Here is a 25,654-nt window from a genome sequence, read left to right as displayed (position 1 = left end):
GGTTAATATTGGTAAGTAATGACAAGGCCCTGTCATTTTTCCATAAATATCCCCATTGTTTACTTTGGATTTCCTTTGTACTTTTACTGATTGTCTGCCTTCACATTCTTTCATAATGATGACTGTCTTTGTGTTTCTGTGTGAAGCACATCCTTAAGCATCTTTTGTAAGGCTGAATGAGTGGCAACAAATTCTTTCAATTTGTTATGTAAGGTCTTTATTTCACCTTCATTCATAAATGAGAGCTTTGTAGGATACGGTATTCTGGGTTGACTTTTTTTTCACTTAAGACTTGGACTATGTATCTTCATTCTCTCCGAGTTTCTGATAAGAAGCCAACTCTAACTGGAGAGCCTCTAAAATTAATCTGGCCTTTCTCTCATGTACATTTTAGAATCTTCATGTTTTACTGTTGAAAGTTTGACTACAATGTGTTGTGGTGAAGATCTTTCCTGGTCATGTCTATAGGAAGTTCTATATGATTCATGTACTTGGATGTCCCTTTCTTTCTCCAAATTAAGGAAGCTTTCTGTATTTATTTCACTGGGCCTTCTAATCCATTCTTTTTCCACTCCTTCAGGAATTCTAAGATCCATATGTTGGGTCATTTGACAGTATCCCATAAATCTCCAATACTGTTTTAAATTTTTCTAATTTTTTTTGACTGAAAAATTTCCAAAGATTTGTCTTCTAGTTCAGATATTCTTTCTTCTGCCTCACCAAGTCTGTTGTTAAGCTTTCCACTGTATTTTTTATTTAACATATTGGCTTCTTCATTTCTAATATTTCATTTGGATTTCTCTTCAAAAATCTCAATTTCATGGGAAAATTTTTCATTTATGTCCTGTATGGATTTCTTTAATTCATAAAATTGCTTCTCACTGCTTCTGAGTAACCCTATGTTTAATCTTTTGAATTCTGTTTCAGGCATTTCATCAATCTGTTCATCTTCGCATTCTAATATTGAAGTGTTGTGTTCCTTTTGGGGGTGTCATGTTGTCTTTCTTATTCTTATTTCTTGAATTTTTAAGTTTATTTTTAGGCATCTGTGGAGGTATTTGCTGTTTTTTTCCTCTGTTGGCTTTTATCTTTGAATTATGCCTCTGTTGCTTAGTGGAGCATCTGCTCTTTCAGTGAATACCCAGATATGTGCTGGGTGTTGCCTGGGAGCTATGGTCAGTGCTCCAGGGTGGGGTGGTTATCCAGGGTGACACCCAGGTTGGGTGTGGTACATCTCTTAACACAAAGCAGAGTATGATCACCCCTGTTGGCATAATGATACCCTTACCTCCTCTCTTCCAAGGTGATCAATGCCTGGGTGCTAGCTCTCAGTGGATGCAATACTTATTCACATTTCCACTTGAAATGCACTAAAGATCATCTGTGCAATCTTAGCGTGAGCATGGATCCTGCTGCAATGACCCACCCCAGGCAATCAGGAAGCTCTGAGTGTGTGTGATTGTCCAGAGTCCCAGCTACATCCTGCCCTCTCTCATGCAAACAGTTCCCACAGTCTCAGTACACAGGACTCCCACAGTCACAAGGTGCAGAGGATCCATTCCATCTTGCTAGCCTGTCCCATCTACAGAGAAGCAAACATTCCCAAAGCCAGCTGCAGGTGGGTGCTCTGCCTAGGTAGTTTGATCCCTGGAGGCTATGATCCATTCAGAGGCTGGGGGCACCTCACAGTCCTCCATGGGGGCCCAGCCCCAGTCAATTCTCAGCAAGACTCAATGACAGTGGGAAATGCAGAATTTTCAGTCTGGTAAAACCACTGAATCACATGTGTACACAAGAGCCAATGGCCACAGCCCTACTCATTTCACAATTATGCCTGTTCCCCACTGGTTGCCAGGCACATACAAGAGTCTCTGCAGCAAATACTGATGTCAGAATGGCACCTTCTCCTGACCCACTGATGTAGTTTTTACTCCCAGCAAGATGGTGTCTTGTCCCCACCAGTTGCTGGGCATGCACACAAGAGCTGCTGCAGCTTCTAACTACTTACATCCAAAATGGAACCCGCCCTGTTGGGTGCCGGGTGCCACTGTGGGAGTGATAAGGAGAGAAAAACATGTCCTTTTTCACTGGGTTAGCAGTCACCTTGTCCTCTCAGGGCTCTGGGCCAGACTCAAAGACAGTGTAGTCTGCTAGGCACTCCCTCCTGCTACATCACCAGTGGCATGGGCTGCTACAGTCTGATCTCACCTTGTTCTCCAATGCTGGCACTTTCTCTGGCTCTGGGCTGTTGGGGTTGTGTGTTAGCTCAATTGTGAATACTGAATTAATCAAAATTATGACTTAATTCTGATGAATGGATACTAATGGTGTTAGAGGTGATGTGAGAGAGTCACATCCTTATTTTCCAAAGTATGAAGTCAGTGCATGTATAAATGGGGGGCAGAGAGGAAATAGAGAGGTATGACAAAGATGGACAGAAAGAGGGAGGCAATACCCCCCACAAAAAAAAAAAAAAAAAAACCAGCTAAGAAATAGGAATGGGAGACAGGGAGACAGATGAGACAGATAAAGAAGGTAAGAAAACACTATCATTATAAGCCTTGTGTTAACAGTCTTTAAACTTTTTAAGATAGTTTTAAGATAACTGTATTTGGAGATAATTACAGACTCACATGCAGTTGTAAGAAATGACACAGAGAAATCCCATGCACCCCATTACCGAATTTCCCTCAGTAACATCTTTTTTTTTTTTTCTTAAGATTTATTCATTTATTTGAAAGTCAGAGTAACACAGAGAGAAAGAGAGGCAGAGAGGTCTTCCATCCAATAGTTCACTCCCCAATTGGCCATAACAGCCAGAGCTGCACCGATCCGAAGCCAGGATTCAGGAACTTCTTCCAGGTCCCCAATGCGGGTGCAGAGCCCCAAGGACTTGGGCCATCTTCCACTGCTTTCCTAGGCCATAGCAGAAGAGTTGGATTGGAAGTGGAGCACCCAGGTCTCGAACCGGTGCCCATAAGAGATGCCTGTGCTTCAGGCCAGCGCATTAACCCATCGCGCCACAGCGCCGGCCCCAGTAACATCTTGACAGGCAAAGCACAACCATCACCCTGGGCTCACCGTATCAATCCAGGGAAAGCACTCTTCCTGTTATAGCCACACCCACCTACTTTCCATACCATGCCCTCCCCTGACAACCACCAACTTTACTTTTCTGTTTCTGCAATTTTGTCATTTCAGGAATGTTCAGTAACTAATTTGTAAACTTTTGAAACTTTGTTCCACTCAGCATAATTCCCAACACTCATGCAGGTTGTTCCATGTGTAAGGATTTGCTCCTTTTTGTTGTTCAGTAGTAGTCAATGGATGTATCACAGTTCATTCAGGTGTTGTACAGCAGGTTAAGCCACCACATGGGATCCCTATCAGAGCAGCAGTTCATATCCCAGCTAATATGCACTTTCCAATCAGCTCCCTGCTACGTGCCTGGAAAGGGAGTGGATGATGGCCGAAGTACTTGGGACCCTGCCACCCATGTGGGGAGACCAGGATGAAGTTCCTGGCTCCTGGCTTTGGCCTGGCCCTCCAAGTTGGGCAGTGAACCAATCATGGAAGTCTCCATCACTCGGTCCCTCTGCCCTTCAAATAAATTAATTAATCTTTAAAACAAAATATTCATGTGCAGAACAGCATCTGTATTCTTTTCAGCCATTAGTTATCACAATAAAATTTCTGTAAAAAATTCAGATCCATGTTCTCTATGAACATGTTTTCATTTCTTTGGGAGTGCAACTGGTGGACTGCATGAAAGGTGTGTATTTCATGTTTGTGAAGGAACTGCCGAAGCATTCTCCAGAGTGGCTGTACCGTTTTACAGTCCCACTAGCAAAGTATGTGTGCTCATTTTCTCTGCCAGCATCTGACATCATCACTTTTGATTTCAGCCATCCTGACAGGCTTACAGCAATGCTTCATTCTGGTTTTACTTTGCATTTCCTCAATGCCTAGTGATACTAAACATCTTTTAATGTACTTATTCGCAATCTGGATGTCTTCTTTGGTAGAATATCTGTGTCTTCTGCCCATTCTCTAACTGGATTGTTTTATGGCTGAGTTTTGAGGATTCTTTGTACATTCTGGATATGAGTCTTTAATTGGATATGTAGCTTGCAAATATTTTCTCCAAGTCTGAAATGGTGTCTTCATTTTCTTAACAAGGCTTTGCAGAGTGAAAGTTGTGAACTTTATAAAATCAATTTAACAGTTTTCCCATTTATGGATGATACTTTTGGAGTTAAGTCTAGGAATTTCTTAATTCTAGATCTCAGCAATTCTTTGTCTAAAAGTTTTGTCTGATCCATTTTTGGTTAAATATTGTGTAAGACTTGGGTCAAGGCTCATTTTTCAGTCTATGTGTGTCCATTTTCTTCACCATTTAGTAAATGGCTAACTTTCCACCACTGAATTGTTTCTGCATCTTTGAAAAAAGTTATGGAGCCGGCATTGTGGTCTACCAGGTTAAGCCACCACTTCTATTGCTGACATCCTATATCAGAGCACCAGTTTGGAGTCCCAGCTGCTCCACTTCTGATCCTTCCTGCTAGTGTGCCTGAGAAAGCAACAACAAAAAAAAATCAAGCACTTGGGCCCCTGCCATCCACGTAGGAGATGAGGATGTTCCTTATTCCTGGCTTTGGCCTTGCCTACACCTGGCTGTTGCAGCCATTTGGGGAATGAACCAGCAGATGGAAGATCTGTACCTTTTTCTCTTTTAATCTGCTTTTCAACAAAAAAAAATTTATCTTAAAGTTGTGTATACATGTGTGGGTGTGATTTTAGGTTCTTTGCTTTTTTCCACTGACCTCTGTATCTGCCAATACCAGTCTTGATTACTGTAGCTACATATCTTGAAATTGACTCCTCCCATTTTATTCCTTTTACAAAATTGAATGAAGTATTCTAGTTTATCTTTCATAAATTTTACGATCATCTTGTCTATGCATACAAAATTCTTATCAAGAGTTTTGTGCATGCAGTTGTCAATTCTAATAAAAATTTGGGGAGAATCAACATATTTTCTATGCTGAATGCTCCAATTCATAAACAGTATTTCTTCATTTTTAATCTTTATCAGCATTATGTAATTTTCAGTATATAAGTCCTAGTTTACTCCCAAGTATCTTTTAAAAAGTGATTATAAATGGCATTTTTAATTTGTATCCACATTATTAAAACTACAGGGTTTTTTTGGGTGTTTTGTTTTGATTTTTGTACAGAGCTTTTCTCCTAACATAGCATTCAATTATTGGATCTAGGATTTTCAAAAAAATACATAGATATTTCAAACAGTTTGTGGAAAATTAAGTTACAAGATAAATTTGCTGTAAAAAATTTTAAAACCCATGCAATGTTTTCACAATATACATTCTCCATGAACTTTTGAAGACCTCTTATGCATGAATTTTAAAACATTTTTGCACAAAAATGAAATCCTTTTAATTCCATTTTACATGAACTTTCTGAAGCCCCCTCATACTTTCCTATTGCCGTTCTACACAGTCATAATTGGGACTATTTTGGTTTCTTAATTTCCAAATTGTATACCTTTATTTCCTTTTCTTGTTTTATTACACTGGCTAACACGTTCAGCACTATTAACAGTGGTAAAAACAGACATCCTTGTTCCTGACCTAAGCAATAAGTTTTTACCATTAAGTATGTGGGGTTTTTTTATGAGGACTCTATCAAGTAGAGAAACTTCTCTATTCCTATTTTGAGTTTTGATCATGAATGTACACTGGATTTTGTCACATGCTTTGAATCAATTGACAGGACGCTGAGATTCTTCCTCTCTGGCTCAACAGTGTGGTCAGATTGATTTCAAATACTGAACCAGTCTAGCAACCCTGGAACAAGCTTCATTTTGTCATGGTGTATCATTCTTTTTTATACACTGCTGTTCGATTTGCTCATGTTTTGTTAAAGATTTTCCTACAAATACTTAAGGGATATTGGTCTGTAGTTTTCTTTGCATTATCTTTATCAGAGTAATAATAGCTTCATAAAATAAATTGAGAAGCATTCCCTTGTCCTATTTTCTGGAAAAGACTACAGAATTGTTATGCATTCTCCTTTAGTAACAATTCTTCAGTGAAATCATCTGGGCTTAGAGGTTTCCTTTTTAGGATTTCTCAAATTATGGGTCTAATTTTCTTAATAGCTATATGCCTATTTGAATAATCACTTTTATATTTGGTTAAGTTATGGTAGTTTAAGCAATTGTCAGTTTCATCAAGGTTATTAAAATCATGTATTCAATTATTATCCTTTTGATGCCCAGAGTTTGTAGTGATAGCTTCATTCCCCAAACTGGTAATATGCATCTGTCAGTCTTGCTGCTTAGTTTGCCAATTTTAATCTTTCCAAAGAACTAGCTTTTTCATTGTTTTTCTGTTTCAGGTTTATTGATCTCAGCTCTCTGTATTTCCTTCTTTTTGCTTGCTTTCTATTTATTTCACTCTTCTTTTTAGGGGGCTGGAATTGGGAGTTTTGAGTATTGATTTGAGAGTTTTCCTCTTTTCTGTTTAATTCATTAATTAATTAGAGATGCAATGAGGAAAGAGAGAGCTCCCATTCCCAAGTTCACTCTCTGAATGACTCAGACCGGTCCGGGCTGAAGCAGAGGGAAGGAATTCAATCCAGGTCTCCCACATGGCTGTGATCTAGCTACTTCAGCCACCACATGGTGCACATTAGTAGGAAGCTGGAATTGAGAGGGAACCCAGGTACTCCAACATAGGACCCAAACACCCCAACCAGCAGCTTAACCACTAGGCCAAATGCCTGCCTGGTCTTTAATTATTTTCTAAGGTTTGCATTAAATGCTATAAATTTAGCCTAATTTAGCATTGCTTTAGCCATATCTCACAAACACTGGCATGCCTTATTTTCACTTTCATTCAGTTCAGTTTTTCAAACTTCCCATGAGACATCCTCTTTGATGCAGATTGTTTTGAAGTGTGCTGTTTAGTTTCAACTGTTTGGAGATTTTTCCTGCTATCTATGTTACTGATGCCCACATCCATTACACATTGTCAGAAAATATTCTGTATAATTCCAGTATAATTCCGTATAATTCTAGTTCTTATAAATGTGCTTTGCTTTACAGCCCACGATAGAATTTGGTAGTCTATGTTGTTAACACTTGAAAAATACATGTATTTTGCTGTTCCTGAATAGTTTATAGGTATAAACATCAGTTAAATCTTACTGGCTAATGGTAATATTGAATTCTTTTAAATAACTGATGATCTTATGTTTAGCTGTTCCTAGATCTAGAGAGGTGTGGTAGTCCCCAACTATAGTTGTGGACATATTCCACCATTCACCTTTTTCTTCTTCATATTATTTTGTAGCTTGGGGGTACATACACATCTATGATTACATTTCCTTAATGGACTATCCCTTTTATCATCATATAATTCCCCTATGTTGCTTCTTTTTGCTCTGAAATCTATCTTATCTGCTTTCCTTTAATAGGTAATGTTTACCTAACATTTTTCTGCCTTCCTATGTTTGAAGTGAGTTTCTCAGAGAGAACACACAGTTGGGTCATGTTTCTTAATCCATTCTGCCAATATCTGTTTTTGTATCTTCTGTTTCCCTTTCTCTGCATTATTCTGAGCCACCTGAATATGTTCTAGAATTCCCCTGTACCTATAGTGCTCTCTGTAGAGTTTTAGTAGTTGTACTAGGTATTACATTACTTATACATACCTTGCTGCAGTCTACCACTGTCATTTTACCAATTTGAATGAAATATAGAAAACTTACAATCCTATACATCTCTTTATGCTTCCCTGTTCATAATGTCTTAAGCACTTCCTCAAGATAAATTTAGAACTACCTTAGGCAGTATTATAATTTCTTCTTCAACTAAACAACACAAGTTAGAAATCTCAGGAGAGCATATTTACCCATATTTTTGCTTACCATTTTTTTTTTCTTCTTAATGTTCCAAAATTTTCTTTCTTCATCATTTTCTGCTATTTAGAAAACTTCCTTTAACCATTTTTTCTTTTTTTGGAAAGACAGATTCACAGAGCGAATGGGAGACAGATCTTCCATTCATTGGTTTATTCCCCAAATGGGTGCAACAGCCATTGTTGGGCCAGGCCAAAGCCAGGAGCCTAAACTCCATCTGTATCTCCCACAAGGATAGCAGGAGCCCATGTACTTGGGCCATCTTCTAATACTTTACTAGGTGTGTTAACAAGAAACTGGATCACAAATGGAGCAGCTGAGACTACAACCGGAGCTCCTATGGGATGCCACATCACAGGTGGTGGCTTACACTGCTGTGCCACAATGCTGGTGCCCCTTCTTTAACCATTCTTTAGGGTAGGTTTTCTAGCAACACATCCTTTGGTCTACCTGAATATATCCTGTCCATCTGTCTGAGGTCAAATGGTGCTCCAACAGGAAAATATCAAAATGCAGATATGGATCCTACCCCAAAAGCAGGGCCCAAACTAACAGAACATAAAGGCTGGTGGGAACAGGCTTTGCAATTTATCAGTGAGGCAGTGGGGTAAGGAAGGTTTGCATGATAAGAACATCCTACCTTTTGAGACTGCCATTTGTGGGAGAGCTGTAATAATAGAACACAAAGAATCAAGGCTCAAGAGTGGAGGGCAAAGAGATAAAGAATACACACAACTGCCCTTCCTTCTGAAGCACTCCACAAAGAATTGGTTTTGTTTGTTTTCTTCAACTGAATGTCAACCTAATACCCTCTTCAAGTTCTAGCCTAAAATACTGTTAACTTCAGGTTAGCAAACAGATGAGAACAAGTTTCTTGGCCTAATAAACATCTTGGGACCTCGTGTCAGTCAGATCAGAAAGAAAATATTGGTGTGGCTGTGCTACTGACAAGCCTTTGAGACAGAATTCCCTTACCTGATGCTCCCTCTCCCCTGCCTCCACTGCCCACTTTGATCCTCATTATACAGAAGCAGCTGGGAGAAAAAAAAAATAGCTTTTTAAAATCCTTACATGGGCAATTATAGGGTCTCTAATTCTCAATTTCTAGTTCTCTGTTAAGCATCATAAGCCCCTAAACCCTACCTCTTCTCCAATCACCACAGCTCCATACCCTCCTTTTAGAAATGAGAAAAAAAACAGGGAATGTTATTCCAGGGTCATATCTGAAATACCATTAATTCTTTCCATTTCAATGGCCACAGAAGTGAAGGCAATGAAGGAAAACGCTGACCTCAAGTTGAGAATTCTCTACGTGATGAGGAACTCTTTCCAGATCCAAGACATCCACAAGCTTAAGAAAAAGAATGAGCACATAATGATTTAGTTGGCTTTCTCTTTTAATCAAAAACATACTTTGTTACAGAGTTCTCAAGAAAGGTTCAACTATTTTTCAGCCACAGACTTCAACCAGGCAAAGGTATACAGAAAGCCACAAAGGAACTACGGGAGCTTCAGCTGAGCAGTTTTCCCAAAGCAGAAGCTAACAAGTGGCTCTTCTCTGGGTTTTGGCATAGCTGCATTCCTCTGACTTCAGAAGAGGAGACGGAGTTGGAAAACACTACCACCAAATCTGTCCCCACCACCGCAGTCACTTCTTGCAAACTGGACTCTGCAGCCCACCAGGTTTTCATCATCTAGAGCCATTCAGACTTTTCCCTTAAATCACATGTCTAATGCATTGAACAGAAGCCAGTATTTGGAGGAAGTCTGCCAACTCTGTGTTTAGCCTTTTTAACCAATCCAAGCCCATGAGTCCTTCTATCAGTGACAAGCAGCCTCAGCAACAGCAGCTGGTTTCATTCCTTCCTCTCCAGCTTCCACAGAGCTGGCCTCTACCAGGACTCCCCAGTCCCGACCCCACCCTACCCTTCCCCTAAAGAAGGCTCCCCAGGTCCTTGAAAAAGCCAAGTCCACTGATTCTACTCATCCAAGGACAGGCTGGAGGACAATTCTGAAAGGAATAATCCAGCCAGAAGTTATCTAATTAAAAGAGCCAAAAATAAAGTGAGTAATCATACACTGGTATTGTTTTCTTGAGTCATATACAAGTAAACCATTTTAATTGATGCAGTTCAGAACAATCTCCCTGTTTTGAGCACACATGAGTTAAGAAACCAAAGACTCAATAATAATGATTTCTAATATCATTAGGCATAATAGGTTTTCCATCCATTTTAGTTGAAAAACAAAAACAAAAAATTGCCAGCACACAGCACTTAAGATGATGGTGTCATATATGCCAATGTGAAAGCTGGAATGTCATGACTCAAAACCTTTAAAAACTTTGAACAGAGATGATGGAAAAAGTAAATGAAGGCTTTCCCCACCCCCCTTCTCCGATTTTTGTTTTGTGTAAAGTGTTTATTGCAGCCCCTAAGGTGTGCTGGCCTTTGGTTAAAATTAAGTCGTAAGGTCATATTATGTAACTTCTTGTCCATCGGAGAACAGTAATAAAATATTAAGCCTAGTCTCAATTAAAATAACACAGAAATAAGAAAAAAGCCCCCTCCAACAGCAGAGCAAAGGTAAGGAAGAAACCCAAACTGCTGCGAGGTAGGCAAGGTCACTTGGAATTCAGAGCTGGAAGAACAAATCTAGTCCAACTCCCCTCATTTTACAGATGAGGCAACTGAGGCCCAAAGACAGTGAATGACTTGCCCAAGGTCACACATCAAATTAGTGGCAGAGCAACTGTCTGGTCTAACCCAGAGCCTTCAATCAGATTCAGAATACTGGCTCTAGAGCTAGTGAGAGAGCATCCTAAATAAATTGTGTGAAAACCATCCACATCAATGGAGAGAAATGATTGTCTTCACCGAATGTCTTCAGTCCTTCCCACATTTAAGAAAAGGTAAAGAGCTTCACTCATCCATTCAAGTCTGATGTGAAAATCCCTGAAAACATCAGCAGTAACTTTAGCTATTCCTTGGGGCAGGATATCAGACCCTCAATTCCCATAAAGGCACCTAAAGGTCAAAGTATTTATAGAGGATGAAGCCCAGAAGATGCAGCTTAAAAGGGGACACCAAAACGAAACAAAAATGGCTCTTCCATTTCCCAAGGTTTGTTCTGTGTTTCTGTGTGTTGTGTGTGTGTTTGCTGGTGTCCTCTAGGCTACTGATGCTAATGTAGGAACCCCTGCAACACCAGTTTCTGTGTGATCAGCACTGAAGTGGAGGCAATGCAACCTTTCCAAGCCTTTCTCTAAAGTGGAAAAACAGGAATATGACTTACTTCTCTTTACCTCAACTACCTGAAACCCAGCAAGAACCAGGAAACATTCTATGCAATGTTGAATGCCAGTACACTGAAGTCCTTTTCAACACTTTGTAGGAAAGCATTTTGGGTCCTGTACCACAGCTTGTACTGTGTTTTTAGAAAAAGTTCTTGTAAGTTTGGTTATCTGGTTTCCTTGCCCAAGTAGAAATAGAAAAGTAAGAAGAGAAAACTAAAGAAAAGGAAAACTAACAACCATACGTGATGGAGCAGCTGCTGAGAAGGAAAAAGGTCAGGGGCAGTAAAGGAGTTAAAAAGACTAAAAATTTGGCCAGCGCTGCGGCTCACTTGGCTAATCCTCCGGGTTCTAGTCGCGGCTGGGGCACCTGACTCTGTCCTGGTTGTTCCTCTTCCAGTCCAGCTCTCTGCTGTGGTCTGGGAAGGCAGTGGAGGATGGCCCAGGTGCTTGGGCCCTGCACCCGCATGGGAGACCAGGAGGAAGCACTTGGCTCCTGGCTTCGGATTGGCGCAGTGCGCCGGCTGTAGCAGCCATTTGGGGGGGTCAACCAACGAAAAAAAAGGGAAGACTTTTCTCTCTGTCTCTCTAACTCTGCCTGTCAAAAAAAAAAAAAAAAAAAAAGACTAAAAATTCAAAGCCACAGCAGTCTGACACACTCAAAAGCCAAAACAGTCCTGCCTGTCTTAGAAGCCCCTGAAGTCCACACAACCAGCTAAGCACAAAAAGAAACAGCAAATCCAGATATACAGATTAAGTAACTCTTTCAAAAACTGGCTGGGAAAAAGTTTTGCCACTTAAATAAGGCAAGTTTTGATTATGTGCAAATTTTCAATCCACCTTGACACCAGATAAACAAGATAAACCACTTAACAGCACTGAAACCAAAGCTAGGAATAAGGCTGCTGACTTTTTACTTTCCTTCCTGGTATATTAGAACAAAAATTATCTATTCAACCAGGGGAAAAATGGTAGGGACTGCAAAGGTTCTCATAGCTTATTTCCCATAATCTTGCCAAGGAGGATTTAGTCATCTGCAATGAAACAGGTTCTGCCTTTGGGGGGGGGGGGAGCATTTCTTCCCAGTTATCTGCTAGTCTTGGGCAAACTCTACCTCTGAAAGAGTTAACAGACTTTACATGCAATATGCTTTCATACACTCAGTACCTTGGTAACCTAAATTCACTATTATCCCCATCCGCTATCATTCAATACAATGACAATGATAAAGAGAACAAACTACAGAAATGATCAACATAAAGAATTCTGCCTCTCTCAGAAGAAAAAACTGCTTCTTCCAAAAGGCTCTCAAAAAAAGTTTGAACTAACCTGACTTTGCATCAAATCGTTAGAGAGCAACTGATGGTCAGTGCCCATCAAAACAGAGCAGAAACATTTCACTTTGTATTCTTCAGCCTCCACAGATACTTAAAGACCATGTAAAATTTTTCTTTCCCAGATGGCCACAGTCAAAAAGATACCTGCAATTACTTTCCTACAATTAGCAATAAACTTAAAACTGGATGATTTCTCATCTAGAAGACTGAACATTTTAAACTTTGATATACAACACAGTTAAGATATGTTCAGTTTACCTGGATGTATCAAGAATGGTTAACCTTAAGCTGGATCATCAAACCTATTAACTTGTACTGTTCGCAGGAGGAATGGGACAGGGGACCTATTTAATGTCTAGGGCAATATAAAGGAGCTATGTTTCTGGAAAAACAAGACTGAATGGCAGTGATTATCATTATCTCTGTATACCAGGGCAGCAAACTATAAAAAACAAGATAAATTATATCCCAAAAAAGAATCACTCCCTGGAAAATAAAGGCAATACTGTTAAGGGTTCCCTTTGATAATACACTTCATGAAAGGCACCAGCAAAAGTGGAATGGGTCTCATACTGGCTTGTACTTGATTCCCCTCTCGTTCAGCTTTCACTGAAATTCAACATTCAGAGAGTCTTTGAGATATGAATTAAAGAAAACCTACCCAGACCATATCCTGACAATAATCAATTTCTGAGAACTGTGGAAACTATTTTATCCTCAAAGTACACAAAAAATTTTAAACCTGGGGAAATTTTTTTGTCTTATGAAAGCTGACCACATCTAGGAAATAGAAACACAGTTTAATAACCAAGCTGTGAGAAACAGCTGATCATAACATAGGTGTTTTCTCAAAAGCTCATGCCTCAATCTAGGTAATATAACAACTAATAACTAGAAAAACTTCTATATTTTATGGCTCTTAGTAGAAAGAAACCAAGACTGGTGGTTTGGCTATAAAGAGATATTTCTTAGCAAATACTTTCTACATACTTCCAGCAGGTGAATAAACATGAAAACCTTCCTTAAAGTAGAAAAGGAGGTAATGGATGGTACCATTGCATGGTTAGGGTTCTAATCAAATAGTCTGGATTCTTAAAATTCTGTCATTATAAGACTCTCTCCTCTCCTATTTTTCATTCACAGTAAAACAGGCCTAAAGATAAAAATTTCTAAAGAAGGTATCTTTTTATACTTCTGTCAACAAAACTTAAATCATTTAACTTTTACAGATAAAAATTAGGTCTTCACTGAAAGTACTTGAGTATTCAAGAGTACAAATGAGTTGGTAGAGAAGTTATTTAAAAAACAGAAGATGTGTAGCCTGGATAGGATTTATGTTTCAGTCACAGCAATAAGCAAACTCAGTGGCAGAACTTACAGGATGGCCCTATAAAGGAGACCTTCTAAGCAAGGCAGAAAAAGCTTTGTTCATGTCAGCTGCTATAAAAAGGACTATTATGCATAAGTGCTTCTATGGCTCAAATCTGTAACACACTTTAGTCGTAGTAAGTTTACAAGGACCCTTCTCAAACAAAAAATCATCTGAAAGATAATCATTGATATATTTCACAATATTTATCATGTAGACCTTCTTTTACATAGACAACTAGGCTTATTTTTGCTACAGCAAAATAAAAATTCAAAAAATAACCAACTCTACATGTAATATACAATATCCATGGGAAAGTCCTGGTAGAGTGTGAGAGAAAAACCAGAGCTGCCCAATAGAACTGGCTGTTGCCTGCCATTTAGTAGAAGGTGTCTTGCCACTGAGATTGGACTCAAAAGTGCAAAAGAAAAAAATTTTAAAAATCAAACCTAGAATTCAACTTTGTATGTCGAGATTCAGTTTTATTTATGCTACTAGCTAGGTAAAAAGCATACATATTGTGTCTGTGGTACAGTCAATGCATCTGCAACTTTTCTACTTAAATTCTCTATACAAAGTCACTGCCAATTGATATGATCATTGATGGCAAAGGGCTTAGAATAACCAAAAGGTATAAAAAAGTTTGCAGTCTTGCCCCAAGATACAAAAACTGAATTTTAAACAATATCATAACATACATGATTTAAACAGTATATGAAAAAAAAGTCACACATCAAATCAAGTACAAAAATATCCAAACTACCTAGTATGAACTGTATGTAATGTCTCCATTATTCTGCACAGTATTTAACACAGAATTTACCAGTTTCCAAAATATTCATTTAGTTTAAGCACTGTCACCTTTGCAGAACAGTGAAATACTATGTTGAGTGACACTGCTTTTAGTGTTTTTAAAAATACAAAACTTTTCCCTATGAATTAATGAAGGAAAAGAAATTCTTCTTCTAGGCCAAAGTAACCAACCTTGTGCCTAGTATATAGACGAACATACCTACTGCTTAATAGGGGAAAAGTATACTCCCTGATAGTCATCCAATAGGGATAACAAATGTAATTTTAAATGACATTTTTGTCTAGTAATTTTAAAGAATTCTTAATACACACTCAGATTAGTGTTTTGCCTTGTCAAAAGAAAATTGAGTTGCAAGACAATCTGAATTGAAATCACCTCACTAGTTTAACTCGCAAAAAAATATTTTGGATAAAAGGTTATAATACATTTCTATTTTATTTGTTAAATACAGAATAAAGTTGCTCTTGGTAAAATTAACTCACCCACATGGCACAATATTTTGGAGTAAAGTTTGTCCAACAATAACAATTTGCACACAAAATAATATAGGTGAATTAACTTTGAGCACTTCTCTGCCTTTAAAATCAGCAATATTGAATTTATTTTGTAGAATAACACACACATCAATGTTCTGCATATAAAAGGCTCTAAGACATTTTAAAGGGCTAAATTTTCCAGCATTGGAATGACTCTTTCATACACAACTGGTAAAGATTTAGTAAGAATGCGTTTTTCCTGATCTTCAAGCTCTGAGCCATGCCTGAAAAGTTCTAAATAGGAAAAAAAAATTGTTTTAATCCAGTTTCTGTCTGCTAGGAGCAAGGCAGCAAACACATTTTTCAACCCTTTATGAAAAGATAAAGCAGAACAAAAGTGAAATATATCTTCAGATAATAAACAGGATTGCATTTTATAGTCCACCATCCTGATAATGTTAGGGCCCTGACAGTGAAAGACCTCAGTCTAAGGGCTGTGGGTCTGCAATGGGCATGGTGTGAAGTACTTCATCCAGGAGCTGGAGAGCCCTGTGCAAGTGAATCTCAATCCAACAAGGCGTTTCTTTGATACTTTGTCGTGGGTAATCCGGTCCCCAGCCTTTCACAAAACTCATCCTGAGTATGCATAAGCGACGAAGGTCATCAACACCGATTCCAGCAGCAGCTGACAGACCTAATGGAAAAGATTTAGAAGACGTCAGAGAGACAGGGCGACCTCTTCCCATCCTCCCTACATCTTTATAAATAAAGTGACCAGCTTTCTTTACTTCATTCTCAGCATATATCTTCTTTGTCAAAGAGCCAAGAAATAACTGTGGGTCTAAAGTTTATCAACAAGGACTGAAGTCTTTTGGTTAAGGGAAGTTTATATTCCACATGTATCTTCTAGCTACCATCAACTACAAAGTAAATTACCACAATCCACCAACACTCCACCGATTTTTCTCTTTAGAAGTGGAGGTGAAGGGATAACAAACTGGTTTTTAAGAGGTACTACATGTCCACAGATTGGCTCTAACAACCTTACTGTCTGTCTGCCTAAACAGCCTAGTTCAGAGTACATTATGACTAATAAGACAATCTTCCTGGTTCTACTAAGACCTCTTGCATGACCCAACTGATGTCTGTCTCTTAATTCTGTAGTACAATAAAGATATACACAATCATTCAATGGGGGGGGAGGCATAGATGAGAGTAAGTGAAAATAAGAAAGTCAATAATAGTTATGGATTCTTTAGTAAAAGCATGTTCAGCAAAACTAGTAAATTAATGGCTTGATGCCCAAATTTTTAAAAAAATCAAATTCTCTAAATGGATATGCCTTATCTACCTCTAAATTGTAAACTCCTGAACATTAAGTCACCATAAAGACTCTGCACCTAATTTTCACATACAATCATAATATCAATTTTCATTCATCAATATTACAATGAAACTAATGGGAGGAATTTGCATGTACTGTAGAGAAACCTGCAGGGCCACTGCAGTTTTCTTAGCCAGTGTGATTTGCTTACCACACTGAAGAGGTTAAGAACAGGGGTTGAATGAATCACTAGTTATGCCTTCAGACGTGGAAGATGGGTGCCACGTGTTTCCATCATAAAAGTCTATAGTCAGGAGTTTAACTCTGCAGTAAAAAATTCCCCATCAGTGTGAAACCTGGCACACAGTTCAATTTTACCCTAAAATTAAAAAAAAGTCTACAAGTTATCAAAATACCACCCTCACTTAGTTTTCTCTCCATGCTTTCCATACTTTAAAAAAAACAAATGGAGAGGTGTCCAATTCTGAAACTGAAATATGCTTTCATTACTAGAATAAAGTCAAGCACTTCAATGAATATAATCCCACCCTACTGGTAAGGCAGGAATCATAATAAGCATCAACAACAACAACAAAAAAAAGGGAGACATAACAATGTACCATAATAACCCCCTTGCTCCTTTATCCCATACTCCCTTTCTGACACAAAAAGAATGCTAACAGGATTGTAGGAAAAGGGCAACTATTATAGGAAGAACAACTTTTACAAAAAAATGTTTTTTCCAACTGTTATTCTAGTAAAAAGAATTTTAACTCTGTTATTGTTTAAAGTAACAAATCAACTGAGTGAATTAAAATGAAATACCAACTATTACATTCTAACACAAATCAAAAGCATACTTACTGATCGCTGGAGCTATTCCACCTACTGATCCTGGGCCAGGGATGTTTCCTGCCACAGCTGCTGCCTGGGCAGCTGCTGCAGCTTGTGCAGTGGCTGCTTGCTGCTGCATCTGTCGATGACACTGACGTAAATCAAAGACCTGTTTAAAAAAAAAAAAAAGTTAAGTTTAATGTTATGAGTCCATCAGAAAATTCCATATATCAAAAACCAATGTACAATGTATTTAAAACTTAAAGCTGCATTTTACTCACACAAGAATTAAAATTTTAAATTTCCATATGGATTGTAACTGATATAAAACTACTTAGGAAAGGTGGCTTGGAGCTCACCAAGAGCTGTACTTCATTATTAGGATGACTTTCACTGTCACATGCCTCTGTATCCTTTATCAGGTTCAGCGTGGGCCAGTTGGCATCCTTGTGAAAACCCACTGTGTAAATGAACAGTAGAGAAGTCACCTCACCCTTGAAAACCGAATTGTTAAGTTGCTTTAGACTGGAGTCATGTGGCCAACAGCTAAAATTCTTTACCATTCTTTTAGTTGGAAGAGTATAACAAATGGCATTGTTGCTATATAAGAAAATATGTACAATTTTAGAGACTTATACTTAGTGCACAGGGGAAAAAATAACAATAGTATCCAGGACTTGCTTTCAAATAAGAAGCAAAGTGAAAAATGAGTACATCAAATGGAAAATCTTAGTAACTATTTAATTTGAGTGAGGGGTACATGGGATTTCATTAAACTAGTTTCTCTTTACTTTGCTGTATGTTTGAAAATGTTCACACTTCTTAAAGAAAAGTAAACTATCAACAATTACTATGTTTTTAGCCTTCCCCGTGGCATTTTTCTTTCAGGATGAGTTAAGAAGGCATTCTTAAGTAATTCTAGTATTCTCTATCAACCTAGCCAAGGACTGGTACGGTAACGAAGAGGTTGCCACTTTTACCTTTATCTTCATGAAAGTACTGGAATTTTCTTTGAATAAGCAACAAATTATGCATAATAATTCACATCACATTTTTATCTGGGAAGAAAAAACATCATCCTAGAGTAATATATTTGCTTATATTTGATTCTTTTTTTTTTAAAGACCATTAGGGGCAGGCATTTGGTGCAGCAGTTAAGACACTGGTTGGGACACATGTGTCCCATGTTGCAATGTACCGGCTCCACTCAGAGATTCTAACTCCCTGTTTAAGTACCGGCTCCACTCAGAGATTCTAACTCCCTGTTAATGTACACCATGGAAGGCAGCAAGTGATGATGGCTCAAGTAGTTGAGTCCCCACCACCAATATTTGGGAGGCTCAGATAAAGTTCCTGGCTCCAAGGCATTTGGGGGATAAGACAGCAGATAAGAACTTTCCTCCATCTCGCACATTCTCTCAAATAAATAAAATATATAAACTTTTAAAAAAAGATTTATCTATTTACTTGAGAGGCCGAGTTACAGAGAAAGGGAGAGACAGAGAGAATCTTCCAACCACTGGTTCACCCCCCAAATGGTCTCAAAGCCAAAGCTGAGTCCATCCAAAGCCAGGAGCCAGGAGCTTCACCCAGGTCTCCAACATGGTGCAAGGGCCCAAGCACTTGGGCCATCTTCCACTTCCTGCTTTCCCAGGCCATAGCGGAGAGCTGGATTGGAAGAAGCGCAGCCAAAACACAAACCAGCACCCATTTGGGATGCCTACACCGCAAGCAGAGGCTTAACCTACTATACCACAGCACCAGCCCCAAAATACATAAATTCTTTTAAAAAATTAATTTGTTAAAACAATGCTAACATCAGCAGAGATAACCATGAAGCTGAGAATTTATGAGGTATCAGCAGATGTAGTGACTGCTCAGGCACCTCAGCAAATCTTTCTTCCACAATAAATTATTTATGGATTACAACACTGACCAGAAGACTTAAATTTATTCAGTTAGGTTTATACCACTAACTGAAACTTGGGCTGCCTCCTAACTTCATATCCTAACTGATCCTTTGTACTACAACAGATTTCATCTATTGTTCTGGATAGTAAAAATCAAGGCTATTATTAAAATGGTACCATCTCCCTTCAGGATTTGACTAAGTTGTTAAAAATGACAATTCAAAATAACCAAAAGCTTTAAATTTAATCTTTTTGGCTGGCTCAAATTCAAAACACTGTTGATCACCACGCCTCAGTTAATTGACTTAACTGTTAATTTATTTAACTATGTTTCCTGTGGTTACTTTCTTCTTCTTTTTCTTTTATTTATTATTTTATTTTTTGACAGGCAGAGTTAAACAGTGAGAGAGAGAGACAGAGAGAAAGGTCTTCCTTTTTCTATTGGTTCACCCCCAAAGTGGCCGCTACGCGCTGCGCTGATCCGAAGCCAGGAGCCAGGTGCCTCCTCCTGGACTCCCATGCGGGTGCAGGGCCCAAGAACCTGGGCCATCCTCCACTACCTTCCCAGGCCACAGCAGAGAGCTGGACTGGAAGAGAAGCAACCGGGACAGAACCGGCACCCCGACCGGGACTAGAACCCGGTGTGCCAGCGCCGCAGGCAGAGGATTAGCCTATTGAGCTGCAGTGCCGGCCCTCCTGCGGTTACTTTCGTATGTGTTTATTACAAACCTATTACTTAACATAGTTGAGTATCTATAAAGATCACTGTCAGCATCTTCAGGATGTTGTCTTTCAAATGGGAGTAACATTTTTGCATTTTCCTTCACAAAGCTTAATTATAATACTGTATCAGTTTGAATAACACTAGGAAAAAGTAATTCAGAAGGAGAAACAGATGTTGGTTTTGGGGAGCACCTGAACATAAGATTATATTAAGGACTTGCTAAGTTCCTGACCTAAAGTTAAGGATTACAGTATGTGTTAACCAGGAATAAACTTCAATTTTAATGGAGTATATAAAACCCTTCAACCTGGCCCACCTGTGTTTTAGAGGCATCCTCTGCCCCATTCCCCTAATAAGTATGTGTTCAAAAACAAACCTGACCCAGTATTATCTGGGAAATGCAAATCAAAACCACAGTGAAATTCTACTGCATACCCACTAGGATGGCTAAAATCATAAAGACAATTTCAAGTGTTGAGCATGTACAGAAATTAGATCTCTCACACACTGCTAGTAGGAATGGAAAATGGAAAACAGTCTAGCAGTTCCTCAAAAAGTTAACACATGAGAGTTACCTCATGATCCAGCAACCCCACTCTTAGGGACCTATCAGGAGACATGAAAACATATAACTACATGAATACTTGCAAATAACTGTTCACAGCAGTTATTCCTAACAGAAAAAAATGGAAACCGGAGGTCGGTGTTTAGCACAGCAGTTGAGATGCCACTTGGGACTGTATCCCACTTCAGAGTGCCTGGGTTCAAATACCAGCTCTGCTCTCAATTCCAGCTTTGTCTTTTTAGAACATTTTTAAATTTATTCTTTATTTTCATTTTATTTATATGTAAAGACACATAGGCAGGCAAAGATCTTCCATGGGCTGCAATAGTTGTGGCTGGGCCAGGTGGAAGCCAGGAGCCTGAGAACTCAATCTGGGTCTCCCACACAGGTGGCAGGAAGGGACCCAAGTACTTGAGCTAGTGCCTGCTGCCTCCTAGGGTGTACATTAGCAGGAAGCTGGAATCAAAGAGGAGCCAGGACTCAAATCCATGCACTTAGATATGGGATATCAGCATCCCAAACAGTATTCTGACTGCTGCATCATACTCTTAAACCCTTAAAATTCTAGCTTCTTTGCTTGTAAAATGCAGTTATAGCTCTAGTTTTTCTCATTCTAATTAAAAAGGGAAAAATGTATGCATGTATATTCTCAATGTGTGGGCACTACTTCTAGGGGTTTATGACATCTGTCAACAACTCATCCCAGTAATTTCATCTCTGGTGAGAATTTATCTAGCAACCTAAATAGTAATCTACATATATCTTATTTATTGCTGCCAAAAAATTTAACAAAAATGTGAATGATAAATTTAAGTATATTTGCATCTTTCTTTTTCGGATAATAAGACTCTTTGGCAGATTAATAATCTTGGTAAACAGAAATCATTCTTTTAAAAACTTAATCAACTACTAAAACAAAATCATATGTTCTACAAATTCCAAATACCTTGTCCCATAAGATATTTATCTGTTGCTCAGGGCAAAAGTATGATTCACTATAAAATTCTGTCCATCATGATTTGTATTAAGTGATAGATAATCTCACAATGTGGGGGCTTTCCAAAGGCCACTTGAGGGGCTGGCGCTGTGGTGTAGCAGGTTAAAGCCCTAGCGGGCAGCACCGGCACCCCATATGTGCACTGGTTCGTATCTTGGCTGCTCCACTTCCAATCCAGTTCCATACTAACACACATGGAAAAACAGCGGAGGATGGCCCAAGAGCTTGGGCCCCTGTACCCACATGGGAGACCCTGAAGAAGCTCCTGGCTCATGGCTTCGGCCTGGACCAGCCCCAGTCACTGCAGACATTTGGGGAGTGAATCAGTGGATGGAAGACCTCTCGCTCTCTTTCTCTCTCTGTAACTCTGCCTTTACAATAAATAAATCTTTTTAAAAATTTTAAAAATTTAAAAAAGACCATTTGTAACAAGAGAGCTATTAGATTTGACAATCAAAAAACTTAATTATGCAAGATTCCATATTACTTAAGCAATTTCAATTGCTTGAAATAATACTCTATATCCATAAGTTCATAAATACTATCTGGTATAGTCCATATTCACTGTAATTCCCTGTCCAGTCACTTAAAACTACACAAATAATGCAGGACTGGGTTTACATAATCACCTTCTCTCTTTGTTGCAAAAACATACCAACAGAAAAACTACTGAAACATAGTTTGCTTTTTTTTCAAAGTAATCAAAATTCATAAAGGGCTGGCATCAACCAAAATAATCTTAGGAAAAAACACACTTCTCAATGTCAAAACTTCTTATGAAGCTATAATAATCAAGTGCCATTGCAACAGGCATAAAGAGCAATGAAATAGAAATGACAGACCAAAAACAAACCTTTATATTTATGGCCAATTAATTTAACAAGAGCTCCAGGACAATTCTACTGGGGAAAAATAGTCTGAAAATATAGTGGCTCAAAAAAAAGGGATACAGCATTTGCATGCAAGAATGAAATTGGACTTCTTCCTTATAGCATACACAAGAATTAAAATGGATCATAAACATAAAAGTCAAAACTATAAAAACCATAGCAGAAAACACAGAAATAAATCCTTATGACCTTAGATTAGGTGACACTTAGATATGACATGAAAAAGAAAATTAACCCAACGTAACACTGAATTACATCAAAATCAGAAATTTCTGTGCTGCAAATAATATTACCAAGAAAGTAAAAGGGCCGGCGCTGTGGCTTAAAAGGCTAATCCTCCGCCTTACGGCGCTGGCACACCAGGTTCTAGTCCCGGTTAGGGCGCCGGATTCTGTCCCGGTTGCCCCTCTTCTAGGCCAGCTCTCTGCTATGGCCCGGGAAGGCAGTGGAGGATGGCCCAAGTCCTTGGGCCCTGCACCCACATGGGAGACCAGGAGAAGCACCTGGCTCCTGGCTTCGGATCAGCGCGATGCGCCGGCCGCAGCAGCCATTGGAGGGTGAACCAGCGGCAAAGAGGAAGACCTTTCTCTCTGTCTCTCTCTCTCACTGTCCACTCTGCCTGTCAAAAAAAAAAAAAAGAAAAAAAGAAAGAAAGAAAGAAAGTAAAAGGATTTCTCTGCTTGAAGTCTTGCCATCAACCACGAGAAGGGCGTGATTCTGGTAGTAGCTGCTCTCTCAGAACAAAAGAAAGACCTGAAAGACCTAAATCTGATGTTGAGCTTCAACATGAACGCCACAATGGATAATAGACTTGTTGAATCCCTGAGGAGCTAGAGGAGGGAAGATTTGTAAGACAGAAAGGGCGTGATTCTTCAGTCACAGGTTTCTGAAACACCCTTCACTCCCACTACAAAGTATCTGTTTGCTGCTTTTTGGTAAGATGGTGAGAGTCCTACACAGCCTTAGTCACAAGTAATACACTCAAAGCTCCTTGCAGCAGTTTGTGGTGACTTGGAGTACCCTTTGAACTTCCACTGGGGATTTAACACCAAGAGAGAAAAGTGGTAGGAGTGAACTTTATTGTGCCTTTGAAACCAGTGTGGCCATGTGATTCAGAAGCAATATGTCACTTCCTTGCAGAAGCCTTTAACAGACAGTGATCAATTTACGCTCATTCCCTCCAGGCCAACGTGAGAAGAATCCTCAGTGAACCCATTATGGACATGCAGTATATGACTAAGAATTATAACTGTTGTTTTGAATCACCAAGATTTTTACGGTTGCAGCTGATGTTAATTCAGCAAATCCTGACTAATATGGAGATGAGATTCTTGGTTACTGCGGGAAACAGTGAAGACTCTCTGCCTGTGAGAGGGACATGAACCATTGGAGACCTACAGCAGGCTACAGAAGATAGCTTCTGGCATTCATACATTTATGTAATTTCCTATCCTTGAATGTGGGCTGGGCCAAGTGACTTGTTACTTAATAAAATAATGCTGCAAAAGTAATGGAATGTTGCTTAAGAGATTAGATGGTCATCCCATCTCACTCTTGCTTGGAGCCTCTAGACTGGGGAAAGTCAGTTGTCAAGCTCTGAGTTGCCCGCCTGTGGGTAGGCCCACAGAGCAAGGGATTCATTTCTCTGGCTTATATAAGAGACTTTTCAACAGTCATGTTAGTACACTTACAGTGGATCTACCTCCATTTGGGACCTTGAAAGAATCATGGTCCTAGCTGATACCTTGCTTGCAATCTTGTGAGAGATCTGCAGCCACATCATTAAGGTAAGCTAACTCTATCTATGACCAACAGAAATTATAATAAAAGTTTATTGATTCAAAAAAAGAGTGAGGCCAGCATCTCATCATAATGGGTTAAGCCACTGCTTGCAATGCCACCAGCACCCCAAATCAGAGTACTGCTCAGTTCTGTCTGCTTAGCTTCCATGAAGCTCCTTGCTAGTGCACCTGGGAAAGCAGCAGCAGATGGCCCAAGTATTTGGGTCCCTGTCTTCTGTGTGGGAGACTGAGATGGAATTCTGGGTTCCTGGCTTTGGCCTAAACCAGCCTTGGCTGTTACAGCTATTTGGGGGAGTGAACTAGTGGATGGAAGCTCCCTCTCTCCCTTTCTCCCTCTCTCTCTCTCTGTTGTGTTTGTGTGTGTGTGTGAGAGAGAGAGAGAGAGATCAAGAGAGCAAGAGCGCGAGAGAGGAGGAGGAAGGGAGGGAGGGAGACACTGCCTTTCAAATCAATAAATTAATAAATCTTTTTTTAAAAAAAGTGGAAGACAACCCAAACAATGGAAAATGTTTGCAAATCACGTATCTGATAAAGCACTGGGACTCAAGAACTGGGACTAAAGAACTCCTACAACTCAATAAAAAGAACCCAATTTAAACATGGGGGAAAGATATGAACAGACATTTCTCCAAAGAATATTCACAAATGGCCAATAGCACATGAAGAGATGCCCAACGTTATTGGCTATTAGGGAAATGTAAATCAAAACTACAATGAGATACCACTTCACATCAACTAGAATAGCTAAATTCAAAAGACAGACAAGTGTAGAGAAATTGAAATTCTCATACACTGCTGGTAGGAATGGAAAACATGCTAGGAGTTCCTCTAAAAGTTAGTTACCTAACAAACTAGGAATTCCACTCTACATGTATATCCAAGAATATAAAAACATACATCTACCCAAAAACTTACACATAAATGTGTATTACTCATAATATCATAATGTATTACTCATAATATCAAAAATGTGAAAACATCCTATATGTCCACCAACTCAAAGCAAAACCAAAGTAAAGAGGCACTAGGGGTACACCAAGTCCATAAACCCAGAGTAAGGGACAGAAATCTGACTTCTTGGACCAATGTGGAAAGAGACAACAGTAAGGCTCTCTGAGAGTTAAATTGGGCACCTGCCCATGTATCAATAAAACACTTTAACAGCCCAATGCAGAAGTGTGCTTAGGATACTTGCTACAGCAGAGGAAGTATTAGAGAAATCTATGCCACAGAAAATTAGGCCTTGAGCATTCCTGGGGATTAGGATTCACTTTCTCTAAGAAAGAAAATTGCCCCACCTGCTAAAATGCAAGGTCTGGCTCTGAGCTATGGATCCCAGGACCCAGGCTAAAGCAAAATTGCCTGAAAGGAAGAAG

General features: G+C 39.2%; 1 protein-coding gene across 2 annotated transcripts in view; it reads right to left on the bottom strand.

Annotated features, from left to right (window-relative positions):
• Positions 1-14,403: 14,403 nt before the first annotated feature.
• SMAD4 (SMAD family member 4) overlaps positions 14,404-25,654 on the bottom strand; it is a 57,031-nt gene continuing 45,780 nt past the window's right edge. For both annotated transcript variants that reach the window (XM_062201682.1, XM_062201683.1), the window contains 2 exons: positions 17,421-17,559; positions 14,404-15,926 (listed from right to left, as the gene is read on the bottom strand). In XM_062201682.1, the coding sequence (XP_062057666.1) occupies positions 15,715-15,926; positions 17,421-17,559 (351 nt within the window). In that variant the 3' untranslated portion in view covers positions 14,404-15,714. The remainder of the gene's footprint in view (positions 15,927-17,420; positions 17,560-25,654) is intronic.

Source organism: Lepus europaeus, chromosome 9 (genome assembly GCF_033115175.1).
Source record: "Lepus europaeus isolate LE1 chromosome 9, mLepTim1.pri, whole genome shotgun sequence".
Lineage (NCBI taxonomy): Eukaryota > Metazoa > Chordata > Mammalia > Lagomorpha > Leporidae > Lepus > Lepus europaeus.
The sequence above is the reverse complement of the archived record's forward strand: the minus strand, read 5'-3'. Positions and strand labels throughout refer to the sequence as shown.